This window comes from Notolepis coatsorum (assembly GCF_963971535.1).
Source record: "Notolepis coatsorum genome assembly, chromosome: 6".
In the NCBI taxonomy this organism is placed as follows: Eukaryota; Metazoa; Chordata; class Actinopteri; order Aulopiformes; family Paralepididae; genus Notolepis; species Notolepis coatsorum.
The window spans coordinates 57,193,315-57,216,622 of NC_140170.1; the positions used below are offsets into that span (position 1 = coordinate 57,193,315).

At 42.4% G+C, this 23,308-nt stretch overlaps 1 protein-coding gene across 1 annotated transcript; it reads right to left on the reverse strand.

Annotated features, from left to right (window-relative positions):
* Positions 1-492: 492 nt before the first annotated feature.
* Positions 493-18,304, reverse strand: LOC311229493 (POZ (BTB) and AT hook-containing zinc finger 1-like; the record flags this gene model as incomplete). The annotated part of the gene is made up of 3 exons (XM_084315574.1): positions 17,322-18,304; positions 12,337-12,479; positions 493-501 (listed from the first exon to the last, which is right to left on the reverse strand). Exons 1-3 carry the CDS (start codon positions 18,283-18,285, stop codon positions 493-495), a joined length of 1,116 nt encoding a protein of 371 aa, XP_084171700.1. The 5' UTR covers positions 18,286-18,304.
* Positions 18,305-23,308: the final 5,004 nt, after the last annotated feature.

The following is a 23,308-nucleotide window of genomic DNA, read 5'->3' on the forward strand; positions in this document are numbered from 1 at the left end:
CATTTCATGTGAGGTTTAACATAAAGTTAGATTTATTGGAATATGGAGATTTTCTTCAGATTCATCACAGTATTATGTCACCTTGAAAATGATGGTAATGAGAATCATGCAAAAACATGCATAGATAGAATGAATGGGGGTATATTTAGAAAGGTTTTGTCTAGTCTTTGCATGATTTAGTTCAAGAATCTGTATGAACACTGAAGATGGATGTACCCTTTAGAGCCTTACCTCCTCCTTCATTCACAGATCCTTTAAGTCCTGGTGTTTTAATACAGTCCACCAAGTAGACAGACAGCTCCTTTAGTTCCAGCTGAGAGAGGTGACTGCAAGACGCCATCTCCTCCACTGTACTGGATATCAATGGGGCTGTGGCCTAAAAATACCAGATACAAAACAGTAACAATAAGAGTCTTGCAAAGTACAACGTTCACTCTCCTCAGAGGAATTGTAGATTGACATATTTGGGTGAGTGTTGTTTTTTTTGTCTTGTCACTGGTACTTGATAATGAGAGTGTCACCTTAAAGGGATAGTTCAGAGTTGTGGACATCAAGTGGTATGAAATACTATAGTAGTATAGTTGATGCAGTGTCCTCAGTTTACACACCGAGTCTCGTGGTCGGAGTTCTGACTTGGCAGAAGTTTTAATCACCGACAGCAGAAAACAGCTCATTTTCTATAAGAGAGTCGATCCAGGCACTCAAAAAGATGTAAAATCCAGAGGGAAGATGGTTAAAAGGCCTTTATTAAAGGTGGCTAAGTCATTTAAAATCTAATCAACATGTTTCGACCATAGCGGTCTTCTCCTGCTAGCTCATTTTCTATGTTTCAAGACGCAGCATTTAGTGACTACGTCACACTGAGACTAGTTCAACACATCATGTCACTCTGAAGCATTTAGTGACGTCACACTGAGACTAGTTCAACACATCATGTCACTCTGAAGCATAAGACATGTTTTCTGCTGTGGATGATTAAAACTTTTGCCAGTGGTTATTGTGTGGAATAACACTTTTTTGTCTCATGACCTTGTTTGCTGCCTGTCTAAAGCTTCCCGGTTCACTCAGAAGCAGGCCATAACTCCGACCACGGTACTCTGTGAGTTAAGCTAATGACATCGCATCAACTATACTACTAGCAAGTATTTCATACCACTTACTGTCCAAAAATCCAAACTATCCCTTTAACTCACAAGTCAGACAAGTGTTTGGCCATGCCAAGTTTCCCCACATGCTGGGGTACAAGATGGGCCAAACAGGGTAAAATGCTGCTTGGAGTATAATCAAATCACATGCTCTCTTGGTGTCAGATTTTAAGCTTTGTGGAAATCCCCCCAATCCTGTTACCCTGTTTTAGCCTGGCGTGGCCCGATACCCGTATCAATACATCCCTGGAAGGCAATCGTTCACTAGGTCAAACTTTGAATTTGTTCATAACATATTCACTTATGCTCAACCAATGTATTGAAGAGTATACACTTTGTTTGGATTGTAATAAGGGGTGTGTGCACAGATAACTGGTTTGCCAGCTAACCACTTATTTGAAATGAACCAGATATTCAAAACGGTTCATTTGGAAATTATTTTGATACTGATATCAAAAAGATGTCATATCACATTGTAACTGGTATTGGAAAACTGAATACTGTCAAAACTAGCTAAGAGTCTACCCAAAAAGAGTAGATTCCGGAACTCCTACAGTCTACAGTCTAAGGAGAACCTGCCTTTTCTCAGTCCTATGAACTACCCACCCCAGTTAGGACAGCCGAAACCCGTCCAATCTTTCGCCGTCAACTAAAGACGCACTGCTTCAACCATTATCTCAAATTAGGGATGCCACGATCACGTTTTTTGCCACCGATACCGATCACCGATCGTCGTGAGCCATATCGGCCGATACCGATCCGATACCGATCGTTTTTGATTAAATTCTTTTTTACAATTATTTTATATAATTTTTTTCTTTTTTTTTAATAAAATATATATATTATATAATTAGACTTGTACTTGTATTATCTGCGAGACATCGCCACCACGCAACAAGCTCCACTGTCTGTGTGTACTCTAGTAGCCTCCAGCTACGGCCAGGATTCTCCGGAGGTGCAGCTGGACCCTATACTCGAGTAGCCTGCAGCTACGGCCAGGATTCTCCGGAGCTGCAGCTGGGCCCTATTGATCATATTCAACAACAAGCCCTCAGCTCGAATATGCATCGAATGAGTGTTATAAAACATTGATATCAGGAGCTATCTGTGGCTACTGCTGGCCGGCAATATAACGTTGATACAGCGCCTCGGTGAACTATTTAGTTCAGTGGGACATTTCGTTTTGAACAGTGAGCTGGCGTCAGCTAACATGAGCTAGCTGAGGTATCATACACGTCTCTACTAGACTTCTTTGTTGATGTCAGGAGCTATCGGTAGCTGGCCGGCTAGATACCGTTCAGTTAGACAATGCCTCATCATGTATTGGACTGAAAGTGAATGGTTGACTGGGTCATTTTGTAACGGTAGCTAACGTTAACTCAGGGAGACGCCGTCCTCCCGTCCCACTAGACTAAACCCGTGTTTACATGCGCGCGGGAGGGGCTGGAGGGAGCAGACGAGGGAGCAGACGCAGCTCCCGGTGTCTGTGACAGAACTCAGCGAATGAGATCGGTTTTGACGATCGGCGAAAATAAAGCATTATCACCGATCACCGATCGCATATTTATACTGATTATCGGCCGATAACGATCGGTGGCCGATCGATCGGGGCATCCCTATCTCAAATAAAAAATAAATCTAACCTTAACTAACCTCACTGTCATGCACTTGTCCTAATAAACTAACCTACACTGTAGCACTCAACACTTTGATGAACATTGTTACTCAGCTGATAGAGTTGTGCCCTTCCTGATGACTTGTCGTACAGAACTTGGATAAAAGCATCAGCTAAATGACTAAATGTAAATGTAAGGTCACTTTCACACCTGAGCTCTTTGGTCCGCTTTAAATCGAACCCTGGTTTGTTTCCTCGGATAGTCCGGTTGAACTCAGATGTAGCTCTGTAGCCAAAATGGTCAATATGTGCCCACTTCTATCATTGTTATATCCAAGGGCGTGCCACAGGGATCGGTCATGGGACTGTTATTATTCATTTTATATATTAACAGTCTTGATAGAAATTTCTCAAATACTAAGATTTCATTTGTATGCCAATGATACTCTGATATACTGCTCTGCGTCTACATTACATCAGGCTCTTTGTCAACTACAACTTGTTTTTATATTGTACAATGTACCCTGTGTGACTTAAAACTTGTTTTGAACGCTGACAAAACTAAACTTATGGTGTTTTTAAATGCTAAATCTAAGCCACTGAACCGTCCTATCGCCACTTTACAGGGCCTAGAGATTGAGACTGTATCTCAATATAAGTATCTAGGATTCATAATTGATGATTCTCTTTCTTTTAAGCCTCACACTCAGCAACTAGCTAAAAAACTGAAGTTCAAACTGGGTTTTTATTTTAGGAACAAGGCTTGTTTCTCCTTTGAGGCTAAAAATTGGCTGGTTGCTGCCACTTTTATGTGTGTGCTGGACTATGGCGATGTTATATACATGCATGCATCCTCGAAATGGCTACACTCGCTGGATTCTGTCTACCATGGAGCACTGAGATTTATCACACATTTTTTAAGTCCTTACTCATCACTGTACTTTGTATTCTCGGGTGGGATGGTCTGCCCTGTCCACCCGCAGAATCAACCATTGGCATATCCTTATTTATAAGGCTATCCTTGGACTGCTGCCAACTTACCTACAGATGTACATTCTCCAAAAAAGTATGGGCAGTTATAGTCTTCATTCCCAGGGCTTATTTTTACTAACTGTCCCTCGGGTCCATACTGAACTGGGAAAAAGGGCGTTCAGGTATGCAGCTCCCTCCACCTGGAATCAGCTACAAAACCACCTGAATTTGCATGAGCTGCTCTCACTGGTTGCTTTTAAAAACACTTCTAAGTTATATGGAATCCAGCACATCTGGCTGCAGATGTTTTGAATGACTATGAATGGTTCTGTGAATTGTCCTTGTGAATTGTCCTTGTTTTTTTTGTTTTAATTGCTATATGTTTTTTTTTTTTTTTTTTTATTGCTTTCGTCTGTAAATGTGAAATTGTAACTGTGCTGCTGCCCATCTTGGCCAGGACACTTGTAAAATATGTTTAATCTCAATGAGACTTTTTCTGGTTAAATAAAGGTTAAATAAAAAATATTTAAAAAATGTTTTTAGAGTGGAGGAGTCAACCCTGGAATCCTGGGCCCTCATTTATCAAGTTTCCTCAGAAAATGTTCTATTTCCACACGTAAGCACAGAATTTAGAATGTGTGCACGCACAAAAAAAACTGGATTTATCACACGTGCGTACACAGGTCCTACACACACCTGTCATGATAAATATCACCTTGCTTCTACGCTAAGGCTCATGCACACTTTCACGTATTTGCATACCAAAACCGCCCCGATTAACCATATACGGTAATGGAACACCCCCATGAAATGTGGAAAAATGGACTAAACCGAGGGAAGCGTGTTATGAGACAGGCTGACAGACGTGTACACGTACGGTGATGTCGGATATGATATCTATTAACCATTGCTGCCTGGGCAGCGCAAACACTAATAAAGACCGTGCTGGAATATGACTGCCTTTTTCCGTTTTGTTTGATTAATACCCAGGGATTAAAGTTCTCCTCAATTTTATTCCAAATCGCGACGGATTTTCCATCAATTTTCTACCTGCTGCATATGATTTCTAGAGGCATACAATCTATTTTGATGTCAGTATTGGGTAGCCTATATAAACAATAATACGAGAGCATATACAAGAACAATGAATCTCACTGCCATGTATGATGTAGCCTGCCTATGTGATCAATACAAACTGAATTCCATCATGTTTGTGTGCGGGAGCTCACAAGGCTGTTGTCACAATGGGTGGTACAGTAATAACAGTCTACACAATATCACGATGGACCATGCCATGTAGCCTATGTTCTATTATGACATGATCTGTGACGACAAATGTTCTAGAATGTTTGATTATGACATCATACTCTGACAGCATGCCTATGATCAATAAAAACGTGAACTTGAATCCCATCATCATATTTACATAGTCTGTCCACTATCTTTATTACTTTGTTATCCCCCCCCCCCCCCATCTATGTAAAGCGACCTTGCATGGGTCTCTTGAAAGGCGCTATGTAAAATGAAGCTATTATTATTATTATTGTTGTTATTATTATTATCATGTCTGTGTGCTGAGCTCAGTGAAGTTTCAACGGAGCGAGGTAATCTATTCTAATCAACAAATTGAAGTAGAAAGCATTCCGTTGTGGCCAATCTTATTTGGAAACATGACACAAAATAATAGTATGTCTCTTTTTATTTGAAACAATATTTAATGGCGTTTGGAGGTGGGTGTTCTGCTTCTGCCCCCCGTGCCAAACAAGCAAGCCAACCTCTTGTTCCCGCATGAGCCCGTTATAATTACACTACTGTCGCTATTTTACAATGAACTATAATGAATTACGAGTCATTATTGATTGATTGAAAACTTTATTTAACAGATTGCAGAAAGGGTACAATACAGTATGGCTCAATACACACAATTGTTAAGGGGATGCAGACCAGAGAAAGACTTTTGTCTTGTTTACATCAGGGTCCCCCAACTCGAGTCCTCGATATCCTCGCGGACGGACCAGTATACCTTTATATCATATCATATTCATATTCATATCATAGTTTACTCTATCAGCCTACCAGCATGTAATACGTTCTTTGTTAGAACTCAACTCGTTATTATTTTGCGCATAGATTGCAGAAATACGGGGACGTTTTGATTTAGGCTTTGACACAGAATACAAGTCATGATATCACCCACACGATATATGCTCTGTGTCCAGAGCATGTATGCTTTTCATTCATTTAAGACACATTTATTGCAAGGGTTTTGTATACACATACACTCAACAAATAACCTCCGTCTGTTCTCGTTGCAATGCGTTTATATCGTGGGTGTTCATATGACTTGTATTCTGCTTACAGCATCGGGGTTCCACTTATTACGTTTAACAATGGCAAAGCCTTTTAAATATAATCAAAACGTTCCCGTATTTCTGCAATATATGCGCAAAATAATAACGAGTTGAGTTACGCGGAGCGCAGTCAGTGCTTATTTCCGCGTTGTAAAAATATTCTACCACCGGGCGCCAACTACGCATGGTCCGACCTGTGCTTAAATATACGCACAAAGTCAAGCACAAGTTCAAATAGATAAATCCCACACTTTGCTTAGAAATGATCGTACGCACGGGTTACGCACATATCTGTGCGTACGTGAAGTTGATAAATGAGGGCCCTGGAGTCTTGCAGTCAAACCTAAGAAAGATATGTGATGTATTTTTTTTTCATCCACTAGTCAACCCTAAGAAAGATCTGGTCACATGATTTTTTGTTCATCCACTAGTGATATATTTTGTTCATAATAGCCCAACCTAGGGCTGGGCGATATAACGATAACGATAAATATTGCGATATATTTTAATAATCGATATCGAATATCGAAATTAAAAAAAAATCGAAAAATCTTTTTTTTTCTTCTTTTTTTAATATAATATTTTTTTATTTTTATTTTTTTGTGACCTGCAACAGGGCAGTTTTAAAACCAGAGACAGTGGACAGACTTGTCTTTCTTGCCTGCAACTTAAAGTAATGGCTTTGCTTGTCCAAATGACAATACTGACCAAATTGAGATTTATTTTTCTCTTGTCCATTTATTTTGTTTGCTTTCTAATTTAAAATACAGTTTGAAACCGTCTGTACACACACAGTAGGCTATGTGTGCTAGCAGAGCTAGACTCCAGTCACGAGTCACGGTGCACATGTGCGGTGGTTTGTCCACCAACAAAGCGCCAAAAGATCGAAAATAAACTAGCAGAGCCAGAACTGTTCAACTCCCCTGGAGCCACAGCCAGCAGAGAAGCCGGTTTACTTTAGCTTTTAAACCAGCTGCAGCCTGAGAACTGGAGTGTGAGGGGATGTAACACTAAAGATGGTGGCAAAATAAACATACATCTTTTGTTAAAAAAAAGAAAAAAAAAAAAATGTTTTTTTTTTTTTTTTTTTTTTAATACTTATAACAATTCGATAATTATCGATATCGAGAAATATGATAACATTATCATATCGTTATCGCGATATGATTTTTTTTCCATATCGCCCAGCCCTAGCCCAACCATAACCCATAACAGGGCTGTACACTGCGACGAGATGTCGCAAATTGCCCCTTAATTTGGTTGTTGCGATTGGTAAATAATATTTGGGGGCGGGCTTGCGAGTAGTGATTTCAACCCTTGCATTCGCATTTCACTCCTAAATTATCCAAGGCGTGTGATGAAGCCACTCACGCGAGCTGAGCACTCAGGTATGATCAGCAGGGAAAATTGACTGAGCACTCACTCTGATAGACTGGCTGACTGTCTGTGTAACGTTAGTGTAGTGGTCCCGACTGTAGCAGGGACGGCGGAGCTATAGGCTAACGTCAGTGTAGTGGTCCCGACTGTAGCAGGGACGGCGGAGCTATAGGCTAACGTCAGTGTAGTGGTCCCGACTGTAGCAGGGACGGCGGAGCTATAGGCTAACGTCAGTGTAGTGGTCCCGACTGTAGCAGGGACGGCGGAGCTATAGGCTAACGTCAGTGTAGTGGTCCCGACTGTAGCAGGGACGGCAGAGCTATAGGCTAACGTTACGGGGGACGGCGGAAAAGCGGTCAAAGCGGACTCCACAACACTAGTTCCATTTGTGAGGAAAGGGGGTGGGTTATATTGACAACGCTTGACAACAGAAGTTTAAACATAACTTCATATTTATTGGTTATTCGTTTCTGTATCATCCACTTTCCATCTCTGTGTGTTAGACTCTTCCTGTTTACATTCGAGTGTGACGTCATCACCTACGGCAGCTTAGACGATCAAACCGCGAACCTAGAACAAAACCTGAGGGGGGGGGGGGGGGGGGGCTGGCTCTCTCGTTCGTTCTCGCCCCCTCTCTCTCTCGCTCTCTCTCTACATTAAATGATTTTTAAAGTAGCCAAACGTTACAGACAGTATAAATACTAACTGGATAGTTGATGATAAACATTTAATTTCATTATCTGAAATATTCTAAAATCATTAAGTCTGCTATAAGCCATTATCCCTTTGTGTGTGATTATTATCTCACAGTAGTGTGTGTATATATATATATATATATATATATATATATTAGAGCTGGGCATAGATTAATTTTTTTAATCTAGATTAATCTACCTGCAATCCTGGAATTAATCTAGATTAAAATGGCTCAAAAAAAAAAAAAAAAAAAAAGTCTGCCGAAGGTGTTCAAAATAGGTGTGTTCTACCCAAATAATGACCAGAGGAGGAGATTTATCCTCTCCTCTTCATCTGAGGAGTCACTAGCTGTTCTATCTCCTTGTTCAACAGCATGAACATGTCTCTTCTTTTTGTAATTTCCAGTGTTTCTTTTAAAACCAGATTTATCCTAATTTTCTGTGCCCTTCCTTTGATGCCATTAACATTGTTACACTGATATTGACATCATATGTATATACTCTGTCAGGATCTAGGGGTAACAGTACTGTATATTTGAATACCGCTTATGTCACAAATGTTATCAGTACTAAATACCTATATGTCCCTATGCCATAAATGTCATGTATGTTGTGCATGTCATAAATGTCTATATGAATTGAAAATGGGGGACCCTGATGGAAACAAGACAAACGTCTTTCTCAGGTCTGCATCCCCTTAACAATTGTATGTATTGAGCCGTACTGTATTGTACCCATTCTGCATTCTGTTAAATAAAGTTTTCATTCATTCATTCATTCACAGCTCTCTCCAGTGTCAAATCACTCTCTGTCAGTAGTTTCTTCTGTGAACCTTCATTTCTTAATCCACAGACAAACCTGTCTCTCAATGTGTCTTTTAGTGAATCTCTAAATTCACAATGCTGCTGACTGGTTGCTCACACACAGACTGCTGCAGAAGCAGGTTTCTCAACAAATTCAGTGCAAGCTCAGTGTAACAGTTCCATGAATGAATGAATGAATGAATGAATGAATGAATGAATGAATGAATGAATGAAAACGTTATTTAACAGATTGCAGAATGGGTACAATACAGTACGGCTCAATACATACAATTGTTAAAGCCCAACCTCTAGGTTAAACCCTACTGATCAATTATGGGTAGTTTACATCATTGGTATATAATTTCATTATTTATTTTTTTCCATTCGACACCGGAAATGCCACTCTGAAAGAGTTAAAAAGGTCCACGCACGAATAACATGCACGCGCGAATCAAAAAAGCTTATCAAACGCCGACGTCACAACAGGTGTGGCTTGCATATTAATGAGCCGAATCTAATGTTGCTTTTCCACTAAAATAAAGTACTCAGTTTGTCTCCGTGTGGGGAGGCAGGGCTGCTGATGATCAGCATGAGAGCTCCAGAAATGACACGTGAAAAACTGCAGACCACTGATTGGTCAGAAGAGAGACACGGTGACGTCACTGTTTGGGGAGTCTGAACGAAAACAGAACGCCGCCATCTTTGATGTCTCGCGTAGGATGTCTTTTGTATGTTTGCAGCAAGAAACAAGTGCAATAAAAAAGGATACAGTCACTGTGTATTCTGCCTCATTTATTGATGAAACAAAACAGACATCAACACAATTTGCCACCGAGCGGAGAGTTTAGTCTGACAAAAAGATCGCTGATTAGTTACGCTTGTTGTTGGGGGTTAGGGACGTAACGTTAGTTAGCCTAATGCTAACGTTAGCAGATAGACACGAGAGGCTATCTGTGTAGAATAGACACAATGAGGTAACGTTAGCGTTAGCATAATAGACACAACGAGAGTCTGGTTAATGTTGTTATTGATTGATTGAATGAAAACTGTGTTTTACTCTGGCTTGCCAAGCTCATCATAGCCCCTTTCGTGACTGATGCACCGAGTGAAGCTTGTGGACTCTACAACAGCGGCGGCGCGCCGGAGCCCGCAGCGCTAGTTAGCTCATAGCTATCGTGTAACACTAGCCTTTGCGGGCTCGGGCGCCCTGCGGCTGCCGCCGCCGTCGCGTCCATGGGCCCCCCGGCAGGGCACCCGTGGGGACGGGGTGTACAGAGAGGAGAGAACCATTTTGGGTCGGCCGTTCATGCCGGCCAGCAAGCCGGATGTCGGGATATGTTGTTAGCACAATAGCTACCAAGCTAAGCTATGTTATCTACTAACGTTATAAACACTATGTGTACAACGACACAATGATTTACATTATTACAAATATGGTAACGTGGTTGTGGCTTTTACAAATAGTGGTTAGCTTTAGAGATGGATGGATGGCTATAATCACGGAGCAATAGTGAGGTGAAACAGATACATTTCCATTCGGCTAGTAGTAGCAAGCATATATCTATGGTAGCAAGGCTCTCTGCCTGCCACTAGCTGTGTGACTCTCAGCGCCCCCTGGTGAGCCCCCTGGTGACCAATACCTGTTGTGACGACATTACACGTGCACGTTATAAACCATTGATTAAAATATGCATGTGCATGTTGATTGTGTTGGGCAGACAAAATGTTTTGATAAAAACGCTAAAACTGGGTCAATTTCAATACTTATTTTTTCCCTTCTTCATGAAAGCCACTGTTGGCCTAGTCCACATTGTTTATTGAACAAAAATACAACGTGGAGGTTGACCTTTAAGGGGATGCAGACCAGAGAAAGACGTTTGTCTTGTTTACATCAGGGTCCCCCATTTTCATTTATTTGCTCCACATTGTCATTAGCCCCTTTCATGACTGTGATGCACTGAGTGAATCCACAGTCACTTGCTCCTCAATAGGAAACCAACCTAGATTTACCATGAAGGACTGGTTCTGGCCGAACCGTTCGTTATACAAGAATCACAGAGAAATTACAAAGGTACTCACAGTTGCACGAGGATTTCGGACAGAGATAAGGGATGGTGCGCATGCGCTGTGATCACCCAACGGCGGAAATAATGCCGTTTTGAGCAGTTTATAAAAATTATTTAAAATGTTTATTAGCAACGCAGAGCTTTCAAACCATCCCGTATCTCTGTCCGAAACCCTTGTGCAACTGTGAGCACCTTTGAAACGTCTCTGTGATTCTTGTATAACGAATGGTTCAGCCAGAACCAGTCCTTCATGGTAAATCTAGGTTAGTTTCCTATTGAGGAGCAAGTGACTGTGGATTCACTCCGTGCATCACAGTCACGAAAGGGGCTACATTGTCATCAAACGGTCCAATATTTCCAATAACCCAAGCCATTTCTGTTGTAAACACTCACAGTAGTCCAGTCGATCCTTCCTTTAGTGTGTAAAGTGGATTTCCTCCTCTTGTAGATGTTTTCAAGTGCCGCCCGAGTAACGTCAGCTAACATGCTAACTCGCTAAGCTAACGTTAATAATGGAAACAAAGCTCTCGACGGACTTCTTCTTTCTTGCATTGCGCAGATTCAGACGTCCTCATCGCCGAATTGTGTTATATCCTGAGGACTTCTTAACCTCACCTGTATAACAATGATTACCGGACCACTACTTTAGTTTAACACATTATTCTGACTACAGCTCCGGTAGTGCAATCACTTCCTGGTACCACAGCTGGGAACTACGGCAAGTATTTAAGGACAATACAGACCCAACGTTGAGAAAAAGATTAACGGCGTCAATTATATTATCGCGCGATACTAGTCTCGCGATAACGCAGCACGTTAACGTCGTTAACGGCCCAGCTCTATACATGTGTGTGTGTTTGGCTGAAGTGGATAGAAAACACAGTACTGTACAAAAAAAAGGCACCTAAGAGTTTTTATATAAATAGTCTTAGATGTAAATATTTTTTTTTATTAGTGTGTCAGTAGACTACTCTTAGTACATTTTAATTAAATTATTTTTTAAAGCATCTTCATGGTTTAATAATGCAAACATATGTTGCAGGGACTTATAATCATCTTATTGGCGTGACTGTATGCATCAAAGGGCTTTAGAGGAAATGTAAAAATATCGCGATATGCATCGTGATATGGCCAAAAAATATCGTGATATCATTTAGAGGCCATATCGCCCAGCCCTACTATAATGGTAAAATAGTTATTTAAAAATGTGCCCCTAAAAAATATTCTTTGCCCCTAAATTTCTCATTTAGGGGCAAGTGTGCCCCTAGTGAAAAATCTTAGCGTACAGCCCTGAACAACTGAAGCATAATACCACCTCAGAGAGCATATGGTGTTGGCTAGGTCCGGCTATGTGCTCATCTTTCTTGTCTGCAGCCGGTGAAACAGCTCTCGCATGTTTGTTGGGGCCGTCACTGAGGTCATTCTTTCCCTGGGACATCTTCACTGGACACGGCTCTGTAAAGTCCATAAGATCATAATTTAAAGCAGATAAAAATGTTCAGTTAGGCTGTATGGATATAGCAATTGTACACTAGAAATGTAGTAATGTAATATATAATTTAATAAAGTATGTAAACAAAGTTTAAGGTTTCTCCGCTCTCTTTTTGTCTCTTACACATGCTTGTTTTGATTCTGTAGGTGGGGGGGGGGGGGGCATCTTCATCTTTACTTTCCTGATAGATATGTCTCTCCATTCTGGTAATTTCAGTTTGCTGTCTCTCCTCTTCCCTTTATAGGAATTCCTCGAATACGTTTTTATGCTCCTCTCTTACACATCTTTGTAAACAAACTACTGCTTTCTAGCACTGCCTCCTTAGCATGGCATGGCATCCAAGGTAATAAAAAAAGTCAACCAACGAACTAGATTCTTGTACCGGATCTCCTCTCTGGTAAACAAGAATACCCTGAAGACTCTGGCAGGAGCACTCATTCAAAGGTACTACGACTATGCTTGCACCTCATGGTACCAAAGCACCTCAAAGGCGCTAAAAACAAGATTACAAACATCACAAAACAAACTGGTCAGACTACTACTTGACCTTACTCCTAGAACCCACCTCATCCCTAACCACTTTGACAACCTAGGATGGCTTAGAGTAGACGACAGAGTACAGCAACTTGCAATGGGCCTGGTCTACAAGATACACTATACAACTAAGGTACCCATCCATGTACATGTCAAAACACTTCCCAAAGGTCAGTGAATACCACAATCACAACACCAGAGGGAGTTCCACAAATCATGTTAAACCCAGATTCGGCACAAACAAGGGACTAAACACGTTTCGCAATTATGCCACATCAATGTGGAACGCCCTACCCACAGCTGTAAAGGAACGTGAATCACTACCCACATTCAAAACCGCTAATTCGAAACTGGCCCCTGTAAATGTCCAACCCCCCCCCCCCCCCCTAATGTACAGTCTACTCCCTATCATATGTATATAATCTCTGTCAGGATCTATGTGTAACAGTACTGTATATTTGCATATGATATATGTCACAAATGTAACAGTACTATACCTGTATGTCATGTATTGTTGTGTATGTCATAAATGTCACTATGAATTGAAAATGGGGGACCCTGATGTAAACAAGACAAACGTCTTTCTCTGGTCTGCATCCCCTTAACAATTGTGTGTGTGATTGATTGATTGATTGAAAACTTTATTAACAGATTGCAGAATGGGTACAGTACAGTACAGCTCAATACATACAATTGTTAAGGGGATGCAGACCAGAGAAAGACTTTCGTCTTGTTTACATCAGGGTCCCCCATTTTCAATTCATCGTAACATATATGACATACATGACATACAGATAGACAGTACTGCTACATCTATACATTTATGACATACCAGATTTGCAAATACAGTACGGTTTGTGATACGAGAAGAGTCCTGAAAAAAAGAGTATATACATTTGACGTAGAAACTGTACATTGGAGGAGGTTGGGTAGGTGGGGGGGGTACTGTACATTGGAGGTGGTTGGGTGGGGGTTGGGTAGGAGGGGTGGGTGGGTGAGGGACACTGTACAACTGTACAAGCAAAACTGTACATTGGAATATTGACAAGACCATACTTGTTAATTTTTACTGTACATTGGAGGGGGTTGCGTTAGGACATTTACAGGGGCCAATTTCGAATTGCAGTCTCCCGTAGGTGTTTTTTGAGAGTGTTTTTGAAAGTGGGTAGTGATTCACATTCCTTTACAGCTTTGGGTAGGGCGTTCCACATCGATGTGGCATAATTGCGAAACGTGTTTAGTCCCTTGTTTGAGCCGAATCTGGGTTTAACATGATTTGTGGAGCTCCCTCTGGTGTTGTGATCGTGGTATTCACTGACCTTTGGGAAGTATTTTGACATGTACATGGGTACCTTGGTCGTGTAGTGTATCTTGTAGACCAGGCCCATTGCAAGTTGCTGTACTATGTCGTCTACTCTAAGCCATCCTAGGTTGTCAAAGTGGGCAGGGGTGAGGTGGGTTCTAGGAGTAAGGTCAAGCAGTAGTCTGACCAGTTTGTTTTGAGATGTTTGTAATTTTGTTTTTAGCGCCTTTGAGGTGCTTTGGTACCATGCGGTACAAGCATAGTCGTAGTACCCTTGAATGAGTGCTCCTGCCAGAGTCTTCAGGGTATTCTTGTTTACCAGTGAGGAGATCCGGTACAAGAATAGAGTTCGTTGGTTGACTTTTTTTTATTACATTGGATGCCATTTTGTCACAGGAAAGATTTGCCTCTAGGATGGAACCCAGGTAGGTAATAACTTCTTTCCTTGTGACAATATTGTCACCCACTGTAACTGAGAAGCCGTCGGTCTTGCTGAGTTTGTTATTTGAACCGAAGAGAATGGACTCTGTTTTGCCCATGTGTAATGATAGTTTGTTATCAGCGAGCCATATGCAGATTTTGCCTAGTTCTGAGCTGAGGGTTTTTTCAACCTGTAACTTGTTCTTGTCAGAGACCAGCAGGGCTGAGTCGTCCGCTAACAGGAACAAGTTGCAGTCACAAGCTGACAACATGTAATTTGCATAAATTAGGAACAGTAGCGGACCTAGTATGCTTCCTTGTGGAACACCACAGCTTACTGTGAGGGGGGGGGGGGGGATAGGGTACCGTTTACCTCCACCATCTGCTCTCTCCCCTCCAGGTAGGATTGCATCCAGCTCAATGATGGACTATCAAAACCAATTGCTTTTAGCTTGTCAATCAGAATGGTGTGATTGACAGTGTCGAAGGCCTTTTGTAGGTCCAGCATGACCATGCCGCAGTATTTGCCCGCGTCCACCTCTTGTTTAATGTGGTTGTTTAAATAGAGAAGGCATGCGTCAGTGGAGTGGGATATTCTGAAGCCAGATTGGAATTCGTAGATTCGATTTTTTTCCGCAAGGTATTTTTCTACCTGTTCGTATACAATTTTTTCCATGACTTTCGAGATGGAGGTAAGGATAGAAACAGGGCGGTAGTTGCCTGGGTCTAATTTACTGCCTTTTTTGTGTAGGGGTGTTACTCTCGCAATTTTGAAGTCCTTGGGGACGTGTCCCTGTTTTATGGAGAGGTTTATTATGTGTGTGATGACTGGGGTGATGGCGGCTGCTGAGTCTCTGAGGAATTTGGAAGGGATGTCGTCATGGCCAGTGGCCTTGTTAGGTTGGAGGGCACTCAGTTTTTTGAGTACCTCATCTGTTGTTACCATTTCCAGTTTGAAGTCGTCTTTGTGGACCCCTAGGTTCTTGTAGTATGCTACTATGTGTTCTACCCCATAATGCCCTGAGTTTGTTTACCAGTGTTGTGGCTATGTTTGTGAAGAAACTGTTTAAGTAATTGGCTACATCCAGCTTGTCTGTGATGGGCGTGTTGTCCGTCTTTATGTTTATGTTTGAGAATCTGGTTTTAAGTTTTTTACTGCAGCCTAGTTGGTTATTGAGTAATTTCCAAAGTTCACGTGGTTTGTTTTTGTTTTCCTCGGTTTTGTCATTGATGACATTTTTTTTGCTGTTTTGATCATGGAGTTTACGTCATTTCTTAGTCTGTTTCTATCCAGTTTGAGTTCGGTCACGTGGGCTTGGAGTTCACTGCTCGTGCTTATGGTAAGCTTTGACTGACTTTTACGAAACTCAGAGCATTTTTTGTCTCTGGTTTTCATAGCGGTCAGTATTTCAGTGTGCATCCACTGCTCCGCGTGATTTTTTACCCTGGTGGTTCTTAGGGGGGCCATGTTGTTTAGTATCGTTGAACATTTGGTTTTGAAACCAAGCCATGTTTCTTCAACCAGTGTACCATTGAGCTCATCTGACCAGTCCAGACTCTCCAGTTCAAGGTTAAAGGCCTCGCTAGAGTAGGTTTTGAGGTCTCTAGATGTGACTGTTTTGTGACAGCCAGCCTTTTGTTTTAGCTTTTTGCGGGTACAGAATATCATATAATGATCACTTAACCCGCATGCTATAACCCCTTTATTGGAGATCTTGGACTTGTCAGAGGTCAGGATGAGGTCAATGGTAGTCTGAGTTGACTCACATACACGTGTGGGTTGCGTGATTAGCTGGCTGAGGCCGTGCAGATCACAAAACCTATTGTAGGATTTGAAGACGGGTGCATCTTTTTGTTGCATATCCGTGTTCCAATCCCCAATAAGAAAAATTTCTGCATCCTCAGCTCCAGCTAAGCACTAATCCAACACATCATAAAAGCCATTTTGGTCTGGCGGTCTGTAAATTGTGCCGACTAGAACAGATTTAGCCCTTTCAAATAGAATTTCTACAAAAACAGTTTCAATAGCCTCATGATCTAGGTCTGTACGGTTAATACATTTTGTGTCTTTATGAATGTACATACAGACACCTCCTCCATGCCTGTTCCTGTCATTGCGGACTATGGAATAGTTCTCTAATTCAATTTCCGGGTCTGTTACTGATGAATCCAGTTTAGTTTCAGAGAAACATAGAATGTTTACCTTACCGCTAATGAAATGTTGCCTTATTTCTGCCAGTTTGTGTCTAAGGCTGTTTACATTAAGATGGAAAATATGAAGACCGTTTTTATTTGCCGTGTTGTCTATATCCTTGAGATAAAGGTAGGGTGATGTTGATAATGATGTCTCTACAATGTTTTACTGTTTTTAGATTATCATTGTTAATTGTGATTGTCATATGTATCTCGTGTTGTTATGTTTTGTGTTTTCTGTTGTCTTTCTGTGTGGACCCCAGGAAGACTAGCTCGCCACTTAGGTGGCAGCTAATGGGGATCACAATAAACAACAATACGTGACAAATAAAGCAACACTTGAACTTGAACATACCCTGGGACTGGGAGTGCGAGATCAACGTGATGCCGCTGTCAGCGGACAGGTCGTGCAGCCCGACATGGTGGTTGTTGACCCCGCCGCCGGGGGCCGCGCCGTGCTGCGCTTCGTGGTTCCTCAGGCGCACGGCCTCGGTGAACGCCTTGCCGCACGTCCCGCAGGGGAACAACACCACGCCGCCGTCTCTCGGGCTGCTGCTGCTGTGGTTGAAGTGCAGGGGCTCCGCGGTGGTCGTCCTTTTCTTTGGTCGACCTCTGCCTCTCTTCGACTCGGGAGAACCGGCTTCCTGGAACGGGTTGTTCCCAGTCAGTTCCGACGACGGCGACACGGGCTGCAAGACGGGCATCGAGGACTCGTCGCTGTCCCCCAACAACACGGCGGACCGGCTTCCATCCACGTTGTTGTGTCCGTTGTTGTTGGGAGGAAAAGCACCGTTCACCACCGTCGTCCCGTTTGACATGATGTCCTTCTGCCCCGCGGACTGGAACAAGCTGGCGTCTCCCCCCCGCCGCGCCGCGGGGACGAGGATCTGCACGTTGGACTGCTTGATCACCTCCTGGCAGATCTCCACCACCGAGCGCATCAGCAGGAACTTGGCGGCCGTCATCAGCTCCGGGAAGCTCTCCAGCCGCACCACGATCCGGGAGGTGTAGGCGAAGTCCAAGATGTCTCGGAAAACTTTGGGGCTTATCGTGTGCATTTCCATGATCTCCTTCGCCTCGCCGTCGCCGCCGCCCTCCTCCTCCGCTTGACGACCGAACACCGACTCGAAGTACTCGCTGCACGCCGCCAGCACCGCCCTGTGGGCCGGGAAGCTCTCGTCGCCGACGCGGAGGATCACGTCGCAGAACCTGCCTCCATCTTTCCGCTGCGCGTCGAGGTTGTGCAGCATCTCCGCGCTGTGCCTGCTCACCTGGTAGGTGCAGGAGGAACTCCACGACGGCTCGACTAGCTTCTCCATGCCGCCGAATGCATCCAATAATAAGAAGAAGGGCGTGCGACGATAGTAATAATAATTATAATAATAATAATGTCGACTTGGATCGATAAGATATTAGCTAAAAAAAACACGACAACCGCCCCTCCCCGGAGATTTAGCATCTAAATGTTAGCAATAGCAGGGTAAAAAAGAATAGAAATGGTAGAAAAGTGTGAAATAATGTAACCTCAAAGCATATCCCTGTTGATAAGTGGTGTAAGAATATAGTCCAAAATACCTTCTGGTGATTTAACAAACTTACTTAGTGTTTCTTCATCTCACGTTCAGACGTCAGAACATTCAAGGTGGCGACCAAACTCTACTCTAGTTCATACTGCTCCTTAGTCCATTCAAATACTTCACATATCTCTCCAGCAGCTGCAGTTAGTCCGTTCTTTACACGATCTCTACATTCTATATAATATATAGTGTATGTATTATATTATGTTCAGAATCACAAGTTAGCATTAGTCCGTTCTTTACACGATCTCTACATCCTAGATCTGTTCAGAATCACAAGTTAGCTTTAGCCCGCGTTAGCAACATACAACGAGGAGAAGCTACACAAAGCCTTGACGTCATTTCCGCTGGGGCGGGGACCAACTCTAACTAGGCCAGCAGATGGCGCTCGAAGTGCAGTAAGTGTAAAATGAAGTGCAGCAAATGGGAGGTTTGCACAAAACACTGACTAATAAAAGTAATTTTTGGAGGATATGCGTTATTCTCTCTAAACAGACACACTGACTCTCACAACAAACGTCCTAGATCAGATTAGATTCAGATTTATTATCATCATACCGCACAAGTTCAGTAGAATGAAAATAAGTTCTAACCAGAGTGTAAATGTAACAGATAATGTATATATATATACAGTGTACAGAATTGTATACAGGTATATATGCAGATGTATCCATACTGATATAGATAAGTGTATACAGTATACAGTGTTGCAGTCTCTGGCCAGAGGTCCCACCTCTTCTCTGCCAGCGGGATCGACTGCAGAGACACATGCAGGAGCTCCACAGCAGTCTGGAGCTGATGGACAAACTTCAACATAAGATCCCCTCCTGACACCACTGCTGCTACTACTGCCCTCTCCGCCTGCCTCTCTGGAAGAAAAATCTGGATGAACCTCAACCTTCTCCAACTCAACAGTACTAAAACTGAAATCCTTCTAATAGGCCCACCTCACCTTCTCCCTAAAAACCCTGACTGCTCCATATCCATCAACAACCACTCTATCCTCCCCTCCCCCACAGTGAAAAACTCGGGTGTTCTATTTGACCCCAAACTATCATTTGAACCGCACATCAATAACATCACCAAGATATGTTACTTAAAGAAGCCCCATTCGTAGAAACATTTAAGTCTCACCTCAAAACCCACCTGTTACATTTTTTTTTACCTTTATCTAACCAGGCAAATCAATTAAGAACAAAATCTTATTTACAATGATGGCATGGCAAGAGACAACGCCACTTGAAGGGGCTGAAAAGGAATTCAGGATTAAACATTTCCGACATACAATATATGTTATTACAATATAAATATACATACAACAAGCATTATAGCAGTGAGAGGGGCACCATGACAGACAGGGGATTGGGGATGTTACTGGGTTGAGAAACAGTTGCAGGAATCAGTGAGAATGTTCATCAGAGAGTGCTTGAATGTTGACTTAGGCATAAAGGTGACCAGTTTGAGAGATTTCTGTAGGTTGTTCCAGTCCCTGGCAGCAGCAGCCCTGAATGACGTTTGACCAAGAGCAGTGTATGTTTTCTGAATCTTTAGGAGAATGTGTTGAGCAGAACGAGTGTTGTAAGTGGCAGATGTAATTTGCAACAGGTGACATAGGTAAGGGGGGGGGACAACCCAAGGAGGGTTTTGTAAATGAGCATGAACCAGTGCATATTGCGACGAGTGTGCAGGGATGGCCAGTTGACGGAGGAGTAAAGGGTGCAGTGGTGAGTGTTGAAAGGGGCGCTGGTGGCAAACCGGATAGCAGAGTGGTAGAGGACATCAAGTTTGTGGAGTGAGGTCTTACATGCAGATCTGTAGACTATGTCACCATAATCAAGCATGGGGAGTATTGTCATTTGAATCAAACTCAATACCCTCACTAGTCACTCCTGACCTCCAACCCCTGCATCACTTACATTTTCACATCTGTACACACCTATATATTATTATTATTTTTTTCTCTGTCTTTTTTCTAAGCTGTCTCCCTTTCTCTGTAGTATCCCCACCATGTTGTCATTGTAAAAGTCCATGTACTGTGTCTGTCCATGTACTGTACATTTATTAATATTATTATTATCTTGGAGGTGGAGCGTGTCCAGCCTCTGTGGCCATCCAGTCTCCTACAAACTGGAGAAAGAGGGAGAGAGATTTGCCCTGACAGGGGTTTCACTCTTTTTGAGAAAAGGTTTTCCAGGACTTTTTCTTGACAATTCAGGACAGCACTTGCTCACAACCGGTCATATAATTTACCAGTAGGCCTAGTACAAGGATGCGGGAACTGGGGGTGCGGCAGGGGCTGCAGCACCCCCTGCTGGATGGGAGTGTAACTGCAACTGCAAGGTTGTTTTGGATTTTATTCCAAATTTGTAACCGAGGCTACTCATGTCACAGAGCGAAGCGGCACTGCAGATTTACCCTACTCTTGGAATTCATTCAGATCGTCATAGGGGCGCTGTCTCGATAATGCAGTGTTATTAACAGCGTGTAGCCGATGCATGAACCGGTTGGGATTCGAATAGACAAGGCCTGGAAGCGTCAACGCGGAACTGGAAATCCGTTGGTAAAAAAAATAGACACAGCGGCTGCGCCCTGCCTGGGATAGGTTTGGGATGCTGAATTCGCAGTAAAGGAATATATGAACAAGCCAGCAGAACTATCCGAGCCCCCGGGAGGGTGGTCGAAGACCTTTTGCATGTCGGCGATCATGTATGCAGGGAACGAATTGCAGAGGGAGGGCACAACAGCCAGGTGGGGTAAGCTGGGCTGTGATGCATGTGTGCATCAGAACGGTTACATTGTTTGTCTCGCACGCTCAGAGCGCGGAGTTGGGCAGCGGTTTTGATTGAAAAGTTTGATTGAAAAGTTTATTAACAGATTGCAGAATGGGTACAGTACAGTACAGCTCAATACATACAATTGTTAAGGGGATGCAGACCAGAGAAAGACTTTCGTCTTACATCAGGGTCCCCCATTTTCAATTCATCATAGTATCCTCTAGTGAACGAGTGTTGGTTATGACGTGACAGACAGTGGAGCTGTTTGCAGATAGCGAGCATTTTGACGTGTTGCGTGGTGGCGATGTCTCGCAGACAATATAACTACAAGTATAATTATATAATATATAAATTTTATAAAAAAAAAATTATATAAAAAGAAAATAAAAAATTAATAAAAAACGATCGATATCTCAGCACCCCCACTTCCCGCGGACTTCCCGCGTCCCTGGCCTAGTATTGACACATTTAACCCCAACTTTATTCCTCCTTTTTTAATTATGCAGGGTTCCTGATGAAGTGTCTCATGTTCATTACAAGTGACTGCTACACCCATCACAAAATGTACGTTTTGTAGTCATTGCATCAGGATTTTACAGCACTTTAAATAAGAGGAGAATAAGCATGTGCTTGTCAAATACCATGTTGGGCCAAAACAAAGGGAACGAACGTGGGCCAAACTTGGCCCGCAGGCCCAAAAATGGGCGGTACTGCTATAATCCTACCAACAGTTGAGTTTCAATCAAAATGCACACATAGGGGCTAAAATACAATTGTACATTTCCAGGACAACATCATATTTGGTCATTTCCCAGGTTTTCCATGACTGGAAATCTAGTCTCTGAATTTCCAGGTTTTCCAGGACGAGTGGGAACCCTGCCTGACCCTGGACACTAAAGACTTATGGTATAGTGTACTTGCCCACTCACTTTATGTTATTATTTAATATACATTCTTTGCTATTTATTTGGTATGTTTACTGTATTAAATTTAATACAACTGCGGTTGCACAATACCACAACTGCGGTACCATTATTTAAACTGTGGGCTCGCGCTGTGCTCTTCAGTTGGCAGTTACACCCATGGGCGGCGGGTGTATAAGGCTGGGGCAGGCTGTGCCTTCCCAGACCAGTCGACACATTATTTTTTATTTATTTAAAAAAAAAAAAAAGAAAAAAAAAAATCCTTTATTTTTTTTCCCCTGTGTACCTGTGTGTGTGGGGGGGGGCTGGGGTCCGTCAATGGATAGGTGTGGTGACACTTAACATTCCAGACGTCCTGAATACACTGTCTGAAGACTGCAGGCAGGAGCACTCATTCAAGGGTACTATGAATATGCTTGCACCTATACCAAAGCACCTCAAAGCCTTTGAGTCAAAGGCACACTAAGGAGAATAGGCTGGTTTTCAACACAGTTAAATTTTTCAGGAACACTGTCTTTTCATCTCAACCTGTTTTCTTATACAAACAAATTGTCAGATGCAGTCAGGTTCATTCTTATTTTACTAGGTCAGCCGATGATGGACAGATTATGTTACCACGTCCAAAATCAAATGCTTTAAAGAGGACTGTTGTTTATCGTGCCATCAATCATTGGAATAACTGCCCAATGAACAAAAGTAAATTGAATAGTAAAGTGTCTTTCAAATACCACCTGAGAATGCACTACTTAAATATGTGAGCAAAATATTCTGATTCTAATGATGTCTACAATGTTTTACTGTTTTTAGATTATCATTGTTAATTGTGATTGTCATATGTATCTCATGTTGTTATGTTTTGTGTTTTGTGTTGTCTTTCTGTGTGGACCCCAGGAAGACTATAGCTCTCTCTACACTTAACATTCCAGACGGCCCTGCAGGCACCCACCCCCACCCACCCCCACTTCAAAACATGGTTAAAAAATAACTTGTCAACAACATCCCTGCAGAACTCTAACACCATATGATTGCCTGTACCTAATATGTAGAATTATTGTTTGTTTGTACATT